The sequence below is a fragment of the Hyla sarda genome, chromosome 5 (genome assembly GCF_029499605.1).
Source record: "Hyla sarda isolate aHylSar1 chromosome 5, aHylSar1.hap1, whole genome shotgun sequence".
Classification (NCBI taxonomy): Eukaryota; Metazoa; Chordata; class Amphibia; order Anura; family Hylidae; genus Hyla; species Hyla sarda.
In genome coordinates this window covers 138502367-138520787 of record NC_079193.1, presented here as the reverse complement: position 1 = coordinate 138520787, position 18421 = coordinate 138502367, and the positions used below count along the sequence as shown (strand labels likewise).

Below are 18421 nucleotides of genomic sequence, written 5' to 3'. Positions count from 1 at the left end.
TTGTCACTGCAAAGTAAAAAATGAAATTGACTTTTGAAAGGTTGTTTGCAGGTTTTTGCGTACTGCCAATTTTAAGCAAAAGAAAAAAGAGCTGTAAATACAATGATAAATGTCCCCTATTGTGTATTGTTAATGTTGAGCATGGAGTATGAAAAACATACTAAATATACTAGATATATCCCAATCCTGCATGACCCGACTGAGAGACTGTTAAATACTGTTGATACATTGCCTATAATGGACATGTTCCTGCACTGTGGGGAAGATATAATCTACATGAGGTAATATAAGATCGGTAATGACACTAGGACATTAATGTAAATAATTAAGAATGCTAGCATGGTGCTAGAGAGTGGTATGACTTGGAGAACTACACTCTATACGAAAATGATCTGTACTGTAACTAAACTCTCCTTATTACATTTATTCAGTAGGATGGAAATAAATCTTATCTTTAGCATTCCCTTTCAAGTACATTTTACAGAGGGAAAGTTTACACTATTACACAACACAGAAAGACTACAACCCATATACACAAGATGCACAATGATCAAAGTGCATCTGTCTGTCACAAATCCTTATTACCCCTCAACCCCCCAGGCCAATTTTAGTCTTGAGCACCAAGTTTTAGTTTTCTGACGTAAATTGTCATTAAACAGTCACATAATACGCGCCCTTTTTTCTAATTACAGACAAAACTGCAAAAAAAAAATCAGATGTCAGGAAATTTTACACAGTGACATCACACGCCGCCGGCCCCGTGGTAGCCGGTAATCAGACCCGGAGCGAACATGCTCCTTAAACTGATTTTAACTGTGGTGTTGCGTGCAAGATCACGGGGGTCCCCAGCGGCGGGACCCCCGCGATCAGGGATAAGATGTCTAAGCGCCGGAGTACCCTTTTAATGATACAATGAGGGTGTGTTATAGAGATAGCGAAGCAGGATCTCCTTTTGTTTGTGCTGCATATCGTAGATATAAAAGTAGTTATTCTTTGCCGATCCTTGAACTGAGCTCAGTAAAAGTTGAAAATAAGAGATAGAGCCTTGCAGAAGGGAAAACTGCTGAAAAATGCCACACAAGTTTTATAAAGGCCAAAATTTTCGCTTTTTCTCTCACCAACATACACGACAGCTTATTCTGAAAATTTACCTTAGACAATAGGTACTGGATGCTTCAAGTTAGTATGTACTGAACAATTTCTGCAAGATAGAATATACTCTATGTTAAATAGAGTGTTCACTTGACTGGTTTTGTACCATTACCAACAAGGGGTACTCTTAGTAAGGTGAGGGGGGTCTTATGACAATGGCCCTGCAGAAGAAAGGCTCAACAAGAATAATGACAGACAGACACCTGAATTCTTTCAGATGGCACACAGCATTTATTTTCTGCTTGCACAGAACTTTTACTCTCTGAGAGGTAAAGTTTTGGTTACAGAAAATATTTACATCTCATAGATGACTGGTGGTTCTCAATGTTACGGTACTATTCTTAGTTACATACAGGCAGGCAGCTACAATGTCAGCTGCAGGAACGGCTGAGTTACGCTCTGTCACTTAAGCTGTCTCCACATAACTCACTCCCTAGATTGACTTTCTCAGCTTTTGATCCCATAAGGAGACACTTCCCTATTCAGTCCCCTCATATTGGCCAGCATAATCTCTGCCTCGAAGACTATACTTCTACTCCTCTACCTGATATATATATATATATATATATATATATATATATATATACACAGTACAGACCAAAAGTTTGGAAACACCTTCTCATTCAGAATTTTCTTTATTTTCATGACTATGAACATTGCAGATTCACACTGAACGCATCAAAACTATGAATTAACACATGTGGAATTATAGACATAACAAAAAAGTGTGAAACAACGGAAAATATGTCATATTCTAGGTTCTTTAAAGTAGCCACCTTTTGCTTTGATTACTGCTTTGCACACTCATTCTCTTGATGAGCTGCAAGAGGTAGTCACCTGAAATGGTCTTCCAACAGTCGTGAAGGAGTTCCCAGAGATGCTTAGCACTTGTTGGCCCTTTTGCCTTCACTCTGCGGTCTAGCTCACCCCAAACCATCTCGATTGGGTTCATGTCCGGTGACTGTGGAGGCCAGGTCATCTGGCGCAGCACCCCATCACTCTCCTTCTTGGTCAAATAGCCCTTACACAGCCTGAAGGTGTGCTTGGGGTCATTGAAAAAATAAATGATGGTCCAACTAAACACAAACCGGATGGAATAGAATGCCGCTGCAAGATGCTGTGGTAGCCATGCTGGTTCAGTATGCCTTCAATTTTGAATAAATCCCCAACAGTGTCACCAGCAAAGCACCCCCACACCATCACACCTTCTCCTCCACACCAACACACCTGTGAAGTGAAAACCATTTCAGGTGACTACCCCTTGAATCTCAACAAGAGAATGCCAAGAGTGTGCAATGCAGTAATCAAAGCAAAAGGTGGCTACTTTGAAGAACCTAGAATATGACATATTTTCAGTTGTTTCACACTTTTTTGTTATGTATATAACTCCACATGTGTTAATTCATAGTTTTGATGCCTTCAGTGTAAATCTACAATTTTCATAGTTATGAAAATAAAGAAAACTCTGAATGAGAAGATGTGTCCAATCTTTTGGTCTGTACTATATATATATATATATATATATATATATATATATATATATATATACACACACACACACACACACACACACACACACACACAGTGGGGATCAAAAGTTTGGGCACCCCAGGTAAAAATTTGTATTAATGTGCATAAAGAAGCCAAGGAAAGATGGAAAAATCTCCAAAAGGCATCAAATTACAGATTAGACATTCTTATAATATTTCAACAAAAGTTAGATTTTATTTTCATCATTTACACTTTCAAAATAACAGAAAACAAAAAAAAATGGCATCTGCAAAAGTTTGGGAACCCTGCAGAATTTATAGCATGCACTGCCCCCTTTGCAAAGCTGAGACCTGCCAGTGTCATGGATTGTTCTCAATCATCATCTGGGAAGACCAGGTCATGTCAATCTCAAAGGTTTTAAATGCCCAGACTCATCTGACCTTTCCCCAACAATCAGCACCATGGGTTCTTCTAAGCAATTGTCTACAAATCTGAAACTGAAAATAGTTGACGCTCACAAAGCTGGAGAAGGCTATAAGAAGATAGCAAAACGTTTTCAGATGTCAATATCCTCTGTTCTGAATGTAATTAAGAAATAGCAGTCATCAGGAACAGTGGAAGTTAAAGCAAGATCTGGAAGACCAAGAAAAATATCAGGACGAACAGCTCGCAGGATTGTGAGAAAAACAATTCAAAACCCACGTTTGACTGCACAATCCCTCCAGAAAGATCTGGCAGACACTGAAGTTGTGGTACACTACTCCACAATAAAGAGATATTTGTACAAATATGGTCTTCACGGAAAAGTCATCAGAAGAAAACCTCTTCTACGTCCTCACCACAAAAATCAGCGGTTGAACTTTATGAACATATAGACAAGCCTGATGCATTTTGGAAACAAGTTCTGTGGACCGATGAGTTTAAAATTTAACATTTTGGCCAGAATGAGCAAAGGTAAGTTTGGAGAAGAAGGGGAACAGAATTTAATTAAAAGAACCTCTGTCCAACTGTTAAGAATGGGGCTGGATCAATAATGCTTTGGGGTTGAATTGCAGCCAGTGGCACAGGGAACATCTCACAAGTAGAAGGAAAAATGGATTCAATAAAATTTCAGCAAATGGCTTCTACAAATGCATAATGATCCTAAACACACCATGAAATCCATGGGGGATTACATCAAGAGGCGTAAACTGAAGGTTTTGCCATGGCCTTCACAATCTCCTGACCTCAACATAATTGAAAATCTATGGATAGACCTTAAAGGGGTATTCCAGGCAAAAATCAACTGGCTCCGGAAAGTTAAACAGATTATAAATTACTTCTATTAAAAAATCTTAATCCTTCTGTTACGCCGAGCGCTCCGGGTCCCTGCTCCTCCCTGGAGCGCTCACGGCGTCTCTCTCCCTGCAGCGCCCCGGTCGGTCCCGCTGACCGGGAGCGCTGCACTGACATGGCCGTCGGGGATGCGATTCGCACAGCGGGACGCGCCCGCTCGCGAATCGCATCCCAAGTCACTTACCCGTCCCGGTCCCCTGCTGTCATGTGCTGGCGCGCGCGGCTCCGCTCTCTAGGGCGCGCGCGCGCCAGCTCTCTGAGACTTAAAGGGCCAGTGCACCAATGATTGGTGCCTGGCCCAATTAGCTTAATTGGCATCCACCTGCTCCCTGGCTATATCACATCACTTCCCCTGCACTCCCTTGCCGGATCTTGTTGCCTTGTGCCAGTGAAAGCGTTTAGTGTTGTCCAAAGCCTGTGTTACCTGAACTCCTGCTATCCATCTTGACTACGAACCTTGCCGCCTGCCCCGACCTTCTGCTACGTTTGACCTTGCCTCTGCCTAGTCCTTCTGTCCCACGCCTTCTCAGCAGTCAGCGAGGTTGAGCCGTTGCTAGTGGATACGACCTGGTTGCTACTGCCGCAGCAAGACCATCCCGCTTTGCGGCGGGCTCTGGTGAACACCAGTAGCCTCTTAGAACCGGTCCACCAGCACGGTCCACGCCAATCCCTCACTGACACAGTGGATCCACAACCTGTAAGCCGAATCGTGACAGTAGATCCGGCCATGGATCCCGCTGAGGTGCCGCTGCCAAGTCTCGCTGACCTTCCCACGGTGGTCGCTCAGCAATCGCAGCAGATTGCCCAACAAGGACAGCAGCTGTCGCAGTTGACCGCCATGTTACAGCAACTTCTGCCTCGGCTACAGCAGCAACAATCTCCTCCGCCAGCACCTGCACCTCCTCCGCAGCGAGTGGCCGCTCCTAGCCTCCGCTTGTCCCTGCCGGACAAATTTGATGGGGACTCTAGACTCTGCCGTGGATTTTTGTCTCAATGGTCCCTGCATATGGAGATGTTGTCGGACTTGTTTCCTACAGAACGGTCTAAGGTGGCGTTCGTAGTGAGCCTTCTTTCAGGAAAGGCCTTGTCTTGGGCCACACCGCTCTGGGACCGCAATGATCCTGCCACAGCCACAGTCCAGTCCTTCTTCGCTGAAGTCCGTAGTGTCTTCGAGGAACCAGCTCGAGCTTCTTCTGCCGAGACTGCCCTGCTGAACCTGGTCCAGGGTAATTCTTCAGTGGTCGAGTACGCCATCCAATTTCGTACTCTTGCTTCCGAATTATCATGGAATAACGAGGCTCTCTGCGCGACCTTTAAAAAAGGCCTATCCAGTAGCATCAAGGATGTGCTGGCCGCACGAGAGATTCCTGCCAACCTGCAAGAACTTATCCATTTGGCCACACGCATTGACATGCGTTTTTCTGAGAGACATCAGGAGCTCCGCCAGGAAAAAGACTTAGATCTCTGGGCACCTCTCCCACAGTATCCTTTGTAATCTACGCCTGGGCCTCCCGCCGAGGAGGTCATGCAAGTGGATCGGTCTCGCCTGACCCAGGAAGAGAGGAATCGCCGTAGGGAAGAAAATCTTTGTCTGTACTGTGCCAGTACCGAGCATTTCTTGGTGGATTGCCCTATTCGTCCTCCACGTCTGGGAAACGCACGCACGCACCCAGCTCACGTGGGTGTGGCGTCTCTTGGTTCAAAGTCTGCTTCTCCACGTCTCACGGTGCCCGTGCGGATTTCTCCTTCAGCCAATTCCTCCCTCTCAGCCGTGGCCTGCTTGGACTCTGGTGCCTCTGGGAATTTCATTTTGGAGTCTTTGGTGAATGAGTTCTGCATCCCGGTGACCCGTCTCGTCAAGCCGCTCTACATTTCCGCCGTCAACGGAGTTAGATTGGATTGCACCGTGCGTTACCGCACAAAACCCCTCTTAATGTGCATTGGACCCCACCACGAAAGGATTGAATTTTTCGCCCTTCCCAACTGCACCTCTGAGGTCCTCCTCGGTCTGCCATGGCTCCAGCTTCATTCTCCCACCCTTGACTGGACCACCGGGGAGATCAAGAACTGGGACTCTGCTTGCCACAAGAAATGCCTCTCCCCCCCTCCCAGTCCCGTCAGGCAAGCCTCAGTGCCTCCTCATGGCCCCCGTCCTGGTGTCACCCTGCCCCGTGCCAAGCTTCACCCTCTGCCCTCCCTCCCCATTCCCACTCCTGCTGTACTGCCTGCCGTTGAGGAAACCCTCCATTCTTTCCCGGTGTCCTCGTCCCAGGTAAAGCAGTTGTCGGACAAAAAAAGGGGGAGACCTAAGGGGAGGGGGGGAGACTGTTACGCCGAGCGCTCCGGGTCACTGCTCCTCCCCGGAGCTCTCACGGCGTCTCTCTCCCTGCAGCGCCCCGGTCGGTCCCGCTGACCGGGAGCGCTGCACTGACATGGCCGTCGGGGATGCGATTCGCACAGCGGGACGCGCCCGCTCGCGAATCGCATCCCAAGTCACTTACCCGTCCCGGTCCCCTGCTGTCATGTGCTGGCGCGCGCGGCTCCGCTCTCTAGGGCGCGCGCGCGCCAGCTCTCTGAGACTTAAAGGGCCAGTGCACCAATGATTGGTGCCTGGCCCAATTAGCTTAATTGGCTTCCACCTGCTCCCTGGCTATATCACATCACTTCCCCTGCACTCCCTTGCCGGATCTTGTTGCCTTGTGCCAGTGAAAGCGTTTAGTGTTGTCCAAAGCCTGTGTTACCTGAACTCCTGCTATCCATCTTGACTACGAACCTTGCCGCCTGCCCCGACCTTCTGCTACGTCTGACCTTGCCTCTGCCTAGTCCTTCTGTCCCACGCCTTCTCAGCAGTCAGCGAGGTTGAGCCGTTGCTAGTGGATACGACCTGGTTGCTACTGCCGCAGCAAGACCATCCCGCTTTGCGGCGGGCTCTGGTGAACACCAGTAGCCTCTTAGAACCGGTCCACCAGCACGGTCCACGCCAATCCCTCGCTGACACAGAGGATCCACTACCTGTAAGCCGAATCGTGACACCTTCCAATAGTTATTAGCTTCTGAATTTGAGTTGCTGTTTTCTGTCTAACTGCTTTCTGATGACTCACTTCCCAGGAGCTGTGCAGCTCCTATGGGGATATTCTCCCATCATACACAGCTCCCAGGACGTGACATCATCATTGAGACTTCAGAAGCTAATAACTATTGGAAGGATTAAGATTTTTTAATAGGAGTAATTTGCAAATCTGTTTAACTTTCCGGAGCCAGTTGATATATGAAAAAAAAGGTTTTGCCTGGAATACCCCTTTAAAAGAGCAGTGCGTGACGAACAGCCCAGAAATCTCAAAGAACTGGAAGACTTTTGTAAGGAAGAATGGGCAAAGATATCTCAAGCAAGAATTGAAAGACTCTTGGCTGGCTACAAAAAGCTTTTACACGCCGTGATACTTGCCAAAGGGGGCAGTACAAGATATTAACTCTGCAGGGTGCCCAAAATTTAGCAGACACCATTTTTTTGTTTTCTGTTATTTTGAAAGTGTCCACGGTGAAAATAAATTCTAACTTTTGTTGACATATTATAAGAATGTCTAATCTGTAATTTGATGCCTTTTGGATACTTTTTTGGATACCTTTCCTTGGCTTCTTTATGCACATTAATACAAATTTTTACATGGGGTGCGCAAACTTTTGATCCCCACTGTGTATATATATGTATATATATATATATATATAACAGTACAACTATTGTAGTCACTATTAAAACTATGTTTGTTAACACTGCAGTAGTATATGAAATTTTTGTTTGCTCGTGTCCTAACATATGTCAACAGATGTCAAACTGCAAAGAAACAGCATCAGGATTATGATCCAAAAAAAATAAATAGAAAAATATTATTCTCCAGTACAGCAACCCATAGGTTTTTTTTCCCCAATAAGGGGCCGCATACAGAAATGTCACTTAAATGTAGTTAAGCACTCTAATTCCTCATCATACAATTTCAATTTAAGCGAAGGAGAGAAAGAGAGATATTGACTGTATGATTGGTTATGTAAGGTGGTGCTGGATACTGAGAATGCAAAGCAATACGATATAGTATATAAAGAAAATGGTAGTACAGCACTCACCCTGTACTAACCATTGTAAACTTTATTATTTAGTTCTTTACACCATCAGATATCATACAGGTGACAGCAGGGTGAAAACAAAGATGAGAGCTCAGTGGAGCTATTAGGGCTCGTTCAGACGGCCGTCTGCCGCCGTAAATTCATGCCTGTTCTGCAATCTGTTTGATACTTTTGCAAACGAGTTGCAAACGTCTGAAAAAGGATCCCATTGATTTCAATGAGATTTTATTACAGTCCTTTGTCACCCATTTGCACCCGTTTGCTTTCTTTTCCGTTTTTTTTTTGCAGGGGAAAACATGGTGCATGCAGTATTTTTTTCTCCGTAAAAAAAACGGATCAAAAAAGGATACAATAAATTTAACATTGAAGTCTATGGAAAATGGATGAGCCTTTAATGTCATCTGTTTGCATCAGTTTTTTCCAATTAGTTTTTGATCAGTTATTACGTCTGAGCATGCTCAGAAGAGATGTGAGCAAAGAAAAAAAAATGACACAAACGGACAATAAAGGATATAAACAGATGCAAAAGGATGCTAACTGATGCAACAGGATGCCACGTGTCTTTTTTGTTTGTTTTAAAAAGTCTGTAAAATAACAGAGAAATGGCATTGTGTTGCATCAGTTTGCATCATTTTGCATCCATTGTTAGTATGGTCCGTTTAGCAGCAATAATGGGAGAACATCAGGACAGAAGAGAACGGCCATGTGAACCTAGCCTTAGGCGATGAATCCATTTTGCAGGTTTTCCGCTTGGTTCACCTAAAGGTCAGTGCACATGGCCCGATATTATATGGCTTGGATGCCGGCATTCACCTCATGTTTTGATGCTGCATCACATGTGTGTGTAAATATATATTTGTGATCGGTGGCTCAAATGCGTAGCGTACCTACCTAACAGCCTAACCACTGATATACAAACTAACAGGCAGTCTGAGTTGTGCCATATACTGCCGCGTGTAGGTACACCTGAATAAAATAGAGGGCATACCTTGATAGAAAAGACTCCTAAGAGATTAAATGAATTCTTTAAAAGAGGGGGGGTTGGGTGGGACGTGAAGAACCCGCGGCGTACTGTGCTAGGGGCACCGCGGGTTCTTATAGTGATTAACCCCGCCCCCTCTCACAAATACAGGCTAACTGCGTTAGCCTTCACACTTGTGATCGGTGGCTCAAATGCGTAGCGTACCTACCTAACAGCCTAACCACTGATATACAAACTAACAGGCAGTCTGAGTTGTGCCATATACTGCCGCGTGTAGGTACACCTGAATAAAATAGAGGGCAAAACTTCAATATTTGAAACAAAAACGCTTTATGAAATAAGACAACATTACAAAAACAGAAACTGGAAAGCATGGGACCTTCCAGACTTTGGATAGGGGATGGGCGCATGTATGAGCTAGAATTCAGCGACTCAAATTACGAATCACACGGGCTGGCATCCCCTGACGTGACGCTGATGAGGTGGCACCGATGCGAAGGGGGTGTCCAGATATCACAGTTGAGTCACCCCCCAAAGCCTATCACTAAAATGCGTACTTTAACGAATTGCGGAGTGGTGAGAGCAAAACCTCAGAATAATAATAACGGCTGCGACCTACTGGCTCCCTGGCGTGTGAACAACAGGTCACGTAGCAGACGAACCAGGCACTACCTATGAAATGAAATGTGGAAAAGCAGCAGATGGTAACGCCTTGCCCGGGTAACGATGTTTTAGTAGCGCTCAACTCAAGCTAATAGTGATTGGAATTCCATATCAGTTGGCTCAGTCTCCAACAAATATCATTTTACGTTTTACTAGAGAACTCACCAGGTCTGAGGAAGCCATAGTAACCCAGAGATAAAGCTGCTTTCCAACACAGACTATCTTTGTAGCTGAACGGGGGTCCTTTCTAGAACATCTACTAACTGTCTGAACGAGTCGGCCGACAAAGGCTGACGGGAAGAAGGCTTGGATCCTTAGCGCACCTTTCAGCGCCGCTTAAATTGTATCGAATGAAACAAGGAGGCCAAGTCGGAATGTGCCAATGAGATGTGGAGCTGAACCACCGCTAGGTATGACTTAATCGTGCTTGATGAAGAGAAGAGTGGCAAAAACCCAATAAAACCAAGTAGGAAAGTAAAGTGTGTGTGTAAGCTCCTCCGAGTACATGTTACAAACCAAACCCTGACCGTATGCTTAATCCCAAGTGCATATGTACAGAAAACATAACTACCTAGTCGTCAACCTAAAACCGTGTTAGGTTGTGACTGTAACCGACCTGTGGACGTGACAGGTGATGACACCACTCATGCGGCAAGCCTGATCATGACACTCAACCAATGTATAACCAAAATAATGATCAACCTGAAGCTAAGACAGCCCAAACTCCAACTGAAATCAAGCTATTTGCATGACCCCGATGCTAAATGACCTTGTGAGAACACATAAGATTGTCGTCAACCCGAAGCCGTGTCGAGTAGTAACTGAACCGACCTGTAGACGTGACAGGTCTGAAAACTCAATTAACTATGAAACAAAGTATCACCACCAAGCCGCGACAGATCGTAACCATGATTGACGTATATACGTGGCCCCCGATGCTAAATGAACTTGTGAAAACACATAACATTGTCGTCAACCCGAAGCCGCGTCGAGTAGTAACTGAACCGACCTGTAGACGTGACAGGTCTGAAAACGCAATTAACTATGAAACTAAAAGTATCACCGCCAAGCTATACCTGTAGCCTGAACCAACTGCTACCTAAACACAACGTATGTGATGACACTGTCGCCAACCTGAAGCCGTGACAGGTTGTAACCGGACCGACCTGTAGACGTGACTGGTCAATCCGCAATTGAAAACCTCAACCAAAGTAACGTATGTGCTGAATGTATATGAACATGTACCGAGTATGAACACCGTAAGCGTATACCAAGCATAACTCCTTGGCACATATGCTGCACATGACACTGAACGTGGGCCCGGCAAACCAACCAGACCATGTGTTGATCAATAATACCCAGACCACATGTCCAAACCAGACACCTAGACCGTATACACCGACCAAACTATATGAGAGCCTGTGCCGCACAAACTATATGAATGTGAGCTGGAATGAACTACACGAGCGAGTGTATGCACCAATCAAATATGTACATAATAACTACTAGCAGAAACATTTAACAACTTAACCGATTACCAGAGCAAGTCCACGGAACAGACTAAGTAAGTGAATGCACAAGACTTTATGAGCGAGTGCGCTTGGCAACTACATAAGCGTAAGCACAGAAACTATTTGCGGGTATGCACAGGACTAACTGAGTGAACGTATGCCAGAACAAACTATGAGTGTGTCTGCATGGGCTAACTAAGTAAGCGTATGCCGAAACCACTATGCGCACATGCATAGAACTAAGTGAGCATGCCGAGAACTAACTGTGTGCGCGTATGTACAGCATGAGTCTATGACCGCAAAGAACAAGCTATACGGGCATATGCACAAACGAACTATGTGAACATGCAGGGAACAAACTATATGTTGGTATGTATGGAACACACTATGTGAGCACCTAACAATTATGTGAGCGTATGCACCGATCAAATTGTATGCGCGTGTGCAGAGAACGAACCATACGGACGCATGGCCGAACCACTGCACGTGTCCACCGAATGACCTGTATGCATAAGCGAATTACATGCACAGAACGAACTGCTTAAGTGAACACCCAGAACAAGTTATATGAGCGTATGCCCAAAACTATATGGCCTCTAATAAACTGGGCAACTGTCCAAACCAACTGGATGAACATATGCACAGGCCAGACTATATGAGTGTATGCACAAAAACCCTGAGCGTATAAACCGAATGAACTAAATGTGTGTACCCGAACGCCCAGAACAAACTATATACGTAAGCCCGGCCCCACTATACACAGATATGTACGGAACAACTATGTGAATATGTATAGAACTGTGCCGTCTAACAGCTACGAGTGACTCAACCAACAAACGTGATGAACCTATACTCAGGCCAACTATATGCGCAAATGCACAACCAAACTGCATGTGCGTATGGCCAGTGACAACCGATAACCAATACACGCATGCAGTAATTCTATGACCACGTACCCAGCACAGAACAACACTACATGCGCTGTACGAGCACACGCGCGGAACAAACGCTACAAGCGCAAGAGCCGCACAAGCACCGCATGCACATGACGTATGCCACGAGCACATGAACAGCATGGTTCTCATGAGCACATGTACAATACAACCGTACGAGCCTGCACAGTATAATTCCTACGAGCGAGTGTGCAGCACAGATCCTACGAGCCCGTGTACAGCACAAATCCTACGAGCGCGTGTACTGTATAAATCCTACGAGCGCATGTACTGTATAGATCCTACATACAGCATGGATCCTACGAGCGTGTATAAATCCTACAAGTGAGTGCACAGTATGTATCGAGCGTACAGTACATATCCTACAAGGGCATGTACTTAACAAATCCTACGAGCGTGTGTACAGTATAAAACCTGCAAGCATGTGTACAGTATAATTCCTACAAGCGTGTGTACAGTACAAATTCTACGAACGTGTACCGTACGAATCCTACGAGCGCGTGTGCAGAATAAATCCTACAAGCACGTGTGCAGGATGATCCTACAAGCCTGTGTACAGTATAAATCCTACAAGCGTGTACAAGCGTGTGTACATCAAGAACCCCACAAGCGCGTGCACAGAATATATCCTACAAGCGCGCGTGCAGCACAAACCCCACACGCACGTACCAGTGTGCACAGTTTAAATCAGCAAATGCGTGCACAGTATGGATCCTACGAGTGTGTGCAAGTGTTTGTACAGTAGGAATCCTATGAGCGAGTGTACAGCATGAATCCTACAAGCGTGTACAGTATAAATCCGACACACGAGTGTACAGTATAAACGCTACCACCGTGTGTACAGCATAAATCCTACAAGCGTGTGTACGGCATAAATCCAACAAGCATGTGTACAGTATAAATCCAACAAGCGTGTGTACAGTATAAACCCTACCAGCGTGCGTACAGCATAATTCCTACAAGTGTGTATAGTATAAATCCAACAAGCGTTTGTACAATATAACTTCAACAAGCATGTACAAGCGTGTGAACAGTATAAACCCTACAAGCGTGTGTACAGCATAAATCCTACAAGCGTGTGTATAGTATAAATCCAACAAGCGTGTGTACAGTATAACTCCAACAAGCATGTACAAGCGGGTGTACAGTATAAACCCTACAAGCGTGTGTACAGCATAAATCCTACAACCGTGCGTACAGCATGAATCCTACAAGTGTGTAAAGTATAAATCCAACAAGCGTGTATACAGTATAAATCCAACCAGCATGTACAAGCGTGTGAACAGTATAAACTCTACAAGCATGCATACAGCATAAATCCTACAAGCGTGTGTATAGTATAAATCCAACAAGCATGTGAAAGCGTGTGTACAGTATAAACCCTACAGGCGTGTGTACAGCATGAATCCTACAAGCATGTACAGGCGTGTATACCGCACAAACACTACAACCGTGTGTACAGCACAAACGCTACTACCGTGTGTACAGTATAAACCCAACAAGCATGTTTACAACATGAAACCAACAAGCGTGTGTGCGGTATAAACCCCACAAGCGTGTGTACAGCATGAATTCTACAAGCGTGTAAGGCATGAATCCCACAAGCACCTGTAAGGCCCAAATCCCACAAGCGTAAGGCACAAATGTTACGAACGAGTAAACAGAAAAATGCCATGAGCGTAATCAACGTGCGCGAGCGCATGAATGGTACAAATACCATGAGTGCATGTACAGAATTACCAGCGCCCATACTACATGCGCCTGAACTGCACCAATGCTACCAGTGCATGTGCCTTGACAAACACATTAAACACCCTCCTTGTGATCAGGAGGGCCGTGTCGTAAACCTTGAATAAACTAAAATGTGTACGTATATATACATATATAATCATATACATGGAGCAAATTAAGGGGGGCGTGTGCAAGGAACCAATTATATGGTCGTATGCGTAGAATAATTATAGGGGGGGGATTTCCTTTTTTTTTTTTTTTTTTTTTTTTGAGCCTGCACAGATCAACTATATGACCGTGTATGAGGAATAAATTATAAGAGTGTGAACACCAACAACTACATGACCGTATGCGTAGAAAATGAATCGTGTGCTCGGCATAACTATCTGATCGTATGCGTGGAAGGAATGACCGAGCAGAGCAGTCGAGAGTGTGCTGGCATACAATAACCCCTTATAGTAAAACGCAGAGCTGAGCAGCCCGAGAACGTGTCGGCATGTAATTACCCCTTGTAGTAAAATACAGAGCTGAGCAGCCAGAGAATCGTGCTGTCATATAATTAACCCCTTGTAGTAAAATGCAGAGCTGAGCAGCCAGAGAATCGTGCTGTCATATAATTAACCCCTTGTAGAAAAATGCAGAGCTGAGCAGCCAGAGAATCGTGCTGTCATATAATTAACCCCTTGTAGAAAAATGCAGAGCTGAGCAGCCAGAGAATCGTGCTGTCATATAATTAACCCCTTGTAGTAAAATGCAGAGCTGAGCAGCCAGAGAATCGTGCTGTCATATAATTAACCCCTTGTAGAAAAATGCAGAGCTGAGCAGCCAGAGAATCGAGCAGTCATATAATTAACCCCTTGTAGTAAAATGCAGAGCTGAGCAGCCAGAGAATCGTGCCGTCATATAATTAACCCCTTGTAGTAAAATGCAGAGCTGAGCAGCCAGAGAACGTGCCGGCATGTGACTAAACCCCCCCCTTCCCCCGTTGAGAACGAACCCGGTAACCGACACACACAATATACACTACATAACCATGACAGGTGGCGGGGGTATGATGATAGCCTATAAGCTCCCCGATACCACAACAGGGGCCAGTACCCTGGCAGAAAACCCTAAGGTGACAGCACCGACCCGGCTGTAGAAATGCCGGTACCGTACTGCCACGCGGGTTCGTGGGGGAGCGAGGACTCGCGCAGCCATCCCAACACAATAGCCGCAGCATGCCTCCGTCACGGGTCCCACTGCCGGAGGTGCCGTGCCAAACCTGCCGGAGGAAGAGAACGGGCCACGTGTCCCACTGTTATGAAACCGGGGCCGGGGCCTGGCCAAGGGTACACCCCCGGACTCCGGCTTACCTCCGGAGAGGTGGTTGCGGAGAAACGCCGCCACCAAGGCCAGCCCCGGCCACTTACCCGTACCGCACCGCCGGAAACAGCTTCCGGTCAGCTGACTGGTGTGTCAGTTGACCTCTCATCACGTGAAGAACCCGCGGCGTACTGTGCTAGGGGCACCGCGGGTTCTTATAGTGATTAACCCCGCCCCCTCTCACAAATACAGGCTAACTGCGTTAGCCTTCACACATATATATATATATATATATATATATATATATTTATTTATTTATTTAAAGACGCAAAATGGATTTGTTGCCTAAAAGTTCCCCGGAGCTTTTGTCTTTGTTTTCTCCCTGCAGTCACCTGTATCATGCCTGATGGAGTAAAGAATAAAGTTTCTTCCCAACGGATAATACAAGGGTGAGTGCTGTACTACCATTTTCTCTATATACTACACAATTTCAATATATTATTGCAACATTCTAAGAGGTTCTCAATAGGCTGCAATGCAGATCACAACCACACAGACATATATAACATACATCTATTGTCAAAGAACTGCAAAATCATATATTATTTTTAGTCAGTCGGTCAGCCATTTCATGGTTCACATCTCTAAGGGAACACTAAGATAACACATTTAGATCTGAATGAATGAACTAGTTGCATAAAATACATTTGTCTTTACATAGCTGAAGGTGCTGACACCAAAATCACACAAAAATTATCAATGGAAATCATATTTATCAACCCAGGGAGGTCTGGATATGGAGTCACACTCAAAATCAAAGTGGAAAACCACACTACAAGCTGATCCAACTTTGATGTAATGTTCTTAAAACAAGTCAAAATGAGGCTCAGTAGTGTGTGTGGCCTCCACATGCCCGTATGACCTCCCTACAACACCTGGGCATGCTCCTGATGAGGTGATGAGATGGTCTCTTGAGGGATGTCTTCCCAGACCCCAACTAAAGCATCCGCCAACTCCTGGACAGTCTGTGGTGCAACGTGGCATTGGTGGATGGAGCGAGATGTGGTGTCCCGGTACAGGACATGGTCCTGTACCCTTCCTAAGTCCCCTCAGGAAGGGTCCCTGCAGTCCATAGGGCTCTCCTGCAGGGCTTTCCCCCTTGCTCATCAGTTACTGCTTTGTATAAATGCATTGTATGGATTATGTGCATATTGTTCAGTTTGTATAAAGGTTGTATAAATGTATAGGACATTCATGGGTCATGTGATCTACTGTTATGTGATGTACCCAGGTCCCTGGGTACAGGACCTACAGGCTTTGCAACCAATGGGCTTTAGTCCAGCCCCCCTAGTATATAAGGGGCTGTAGTCTCTCAGTTAGCCCTCTTCTCTCTTGATTCCTGGATTTCAGACAAGCACAATACCTGTACTATATAAATTCATTTCATCTAGGCCAAAACCTAAGGAACCTGCAGCCACTTCAAAATGTGAGTTATCAAGCTCTATCTACAATTCTAGTGACTACTACTCAACTCAAGTATACAATTAGTAGCACAGTGTCCTGCATAAATCTCAATACTACAAGTCCCTTCAAGCCTGTGAGGTATCCTGCATCCCTGTTGCCTCTAGAGAAACTGCATAATTGTAAAGACTGTTCCATAAGAAGTTTAAGTAAAAGTTCCAGTTATCTCATAATTCATGCTGTGGACATTCCTTTCTTGCCAGCCGTTTTTGGGATGGTTGACAAATCAGGGGTTAATAACACCTTGCCCCACAGGGTTAATACCACCAGACCATGCTACACCATTGCAACACCCCAGACACCACAAGGCATGATGTCCCAGATGTGCTCAATTAGATTCAGGTCTGGGAAACAGGCAGGCCAGTCCATAGCATCAATGCCTGCACACTACGCGGAAAGACACAGCAAACCTTCTTGCCACAGCTCGCATTGATGTGCCATCCTGGATAAGCTGCACTACCTGAGCCACTTGTGTGGGTTGTCCATCTCATACTACCACTAAAGTGAAAGCACCGCCAGCATTCAAAAGTGACCAAAACATCAGCCAGGAAGCATAGGAACTGAGAAGTGGTCTGTGGTCACCACCTGCAGAACCACTCCTTTATTGAGGGTGTCTTGCTAATTGCCTATAATTTCCACCTGTTGTCCGTTCCATTTGCACAACAGCATGTGAAATTGATTATCAGTGTTGCTTCCTGAGTGGACAGTGTGATTTCACAGAAGTGTGATTGACTTGGAGTTATATTGTGTTGTTTATGTGTTCCCTTTATTTTTTTGAGCAGCGTACATGTGACTCAGCCCCAAAACATGAAGTGAATAGGGCCTAATGCTCATACAGTCTGGGTCAACAAGAGGAGATGCTAATTCCTGAACAAGAGAGACCCCCACCCCCCTCTGTACTTTTAATAAATAAAATGAGAGTAAAAGAGAGGGAGAGATAAAAAATAATCTGTTCCAAACTAATGTAGTAAAAACAAATGTCAAAAGGACCAGATCTTAGATTTCTCACTAATTGTTTCTTTTACTATACTAGAACATACTAGATTTGACAAAATATATGAAAACACTAAATATGAAATAAATAAAGTAAAGAAATGAGACATTATATACACAATACCATTGGTTTCTGTACAGAATGGAAACACATTCTAATAGTAAAAGAAATATTTACCATGATGTTTGCAGGTGCACGATGCCAGCTCGGTCCTGAGAAAAGCCCCTCCTGGCATGTTACCTCCACCACAGACTTTAGGTATTGGAGTCTAATTAGCCGGTGCTCCTCGGTTCGCCTTTGTATCCGTAGATGACGGCATTAACTTTGTCCAGCACTTTAACTCCTGGCAATAAATAATGAAGTTCTCTTGTTTAGGAGACTTGTGACTTGAGGGAGAGGAGGGACTAGCAAGGAGGCTGAGGCTGCCGGCCTGAACGATTGGTGTATCTATGTATCTTCTTATTGTGTCTTCTTTTTTGTCTTCTTTTTAATTTGACCTTGGTTTTTGTTGACTTCAGTGTAACAACAAGCTATTCATTTCTATAGGATGTTTCAGTCTCTCCCAAGTCTCACTCAGCAACAGGACCTAGGGAGCTAAACTATTCAGCTCTATTGGGGTTTGTGCAAGGGATCAGGACATTACCCTGGATATTTATTAGGCAGC

General features: G+C 45.0%; 1 protein-coding gene across 1 annotated transcript in view; it reads right to left on the bottom strand.

The window, feature by feature from the left end:
• Positions 1–18202, bottom strand: part of DCLK3 (doublecortin like kinase 3) — a 57929-nt gene extending 39727 nt beyond the window's left edge. The window contains exon 1 of the mRNA XM_056520382.1: positions 17935–18202. Coding sequence (XP_056376357.1) covers positions 17935–17992 — 58 coding nt within the window. The 5' untranslated portion in view covers positions 17993–18202. The remainder of the gene's footprint in view (positions 1–17934) is intronic.
• Positions 18203–18421: the final 219 nt, after the last annotated feature.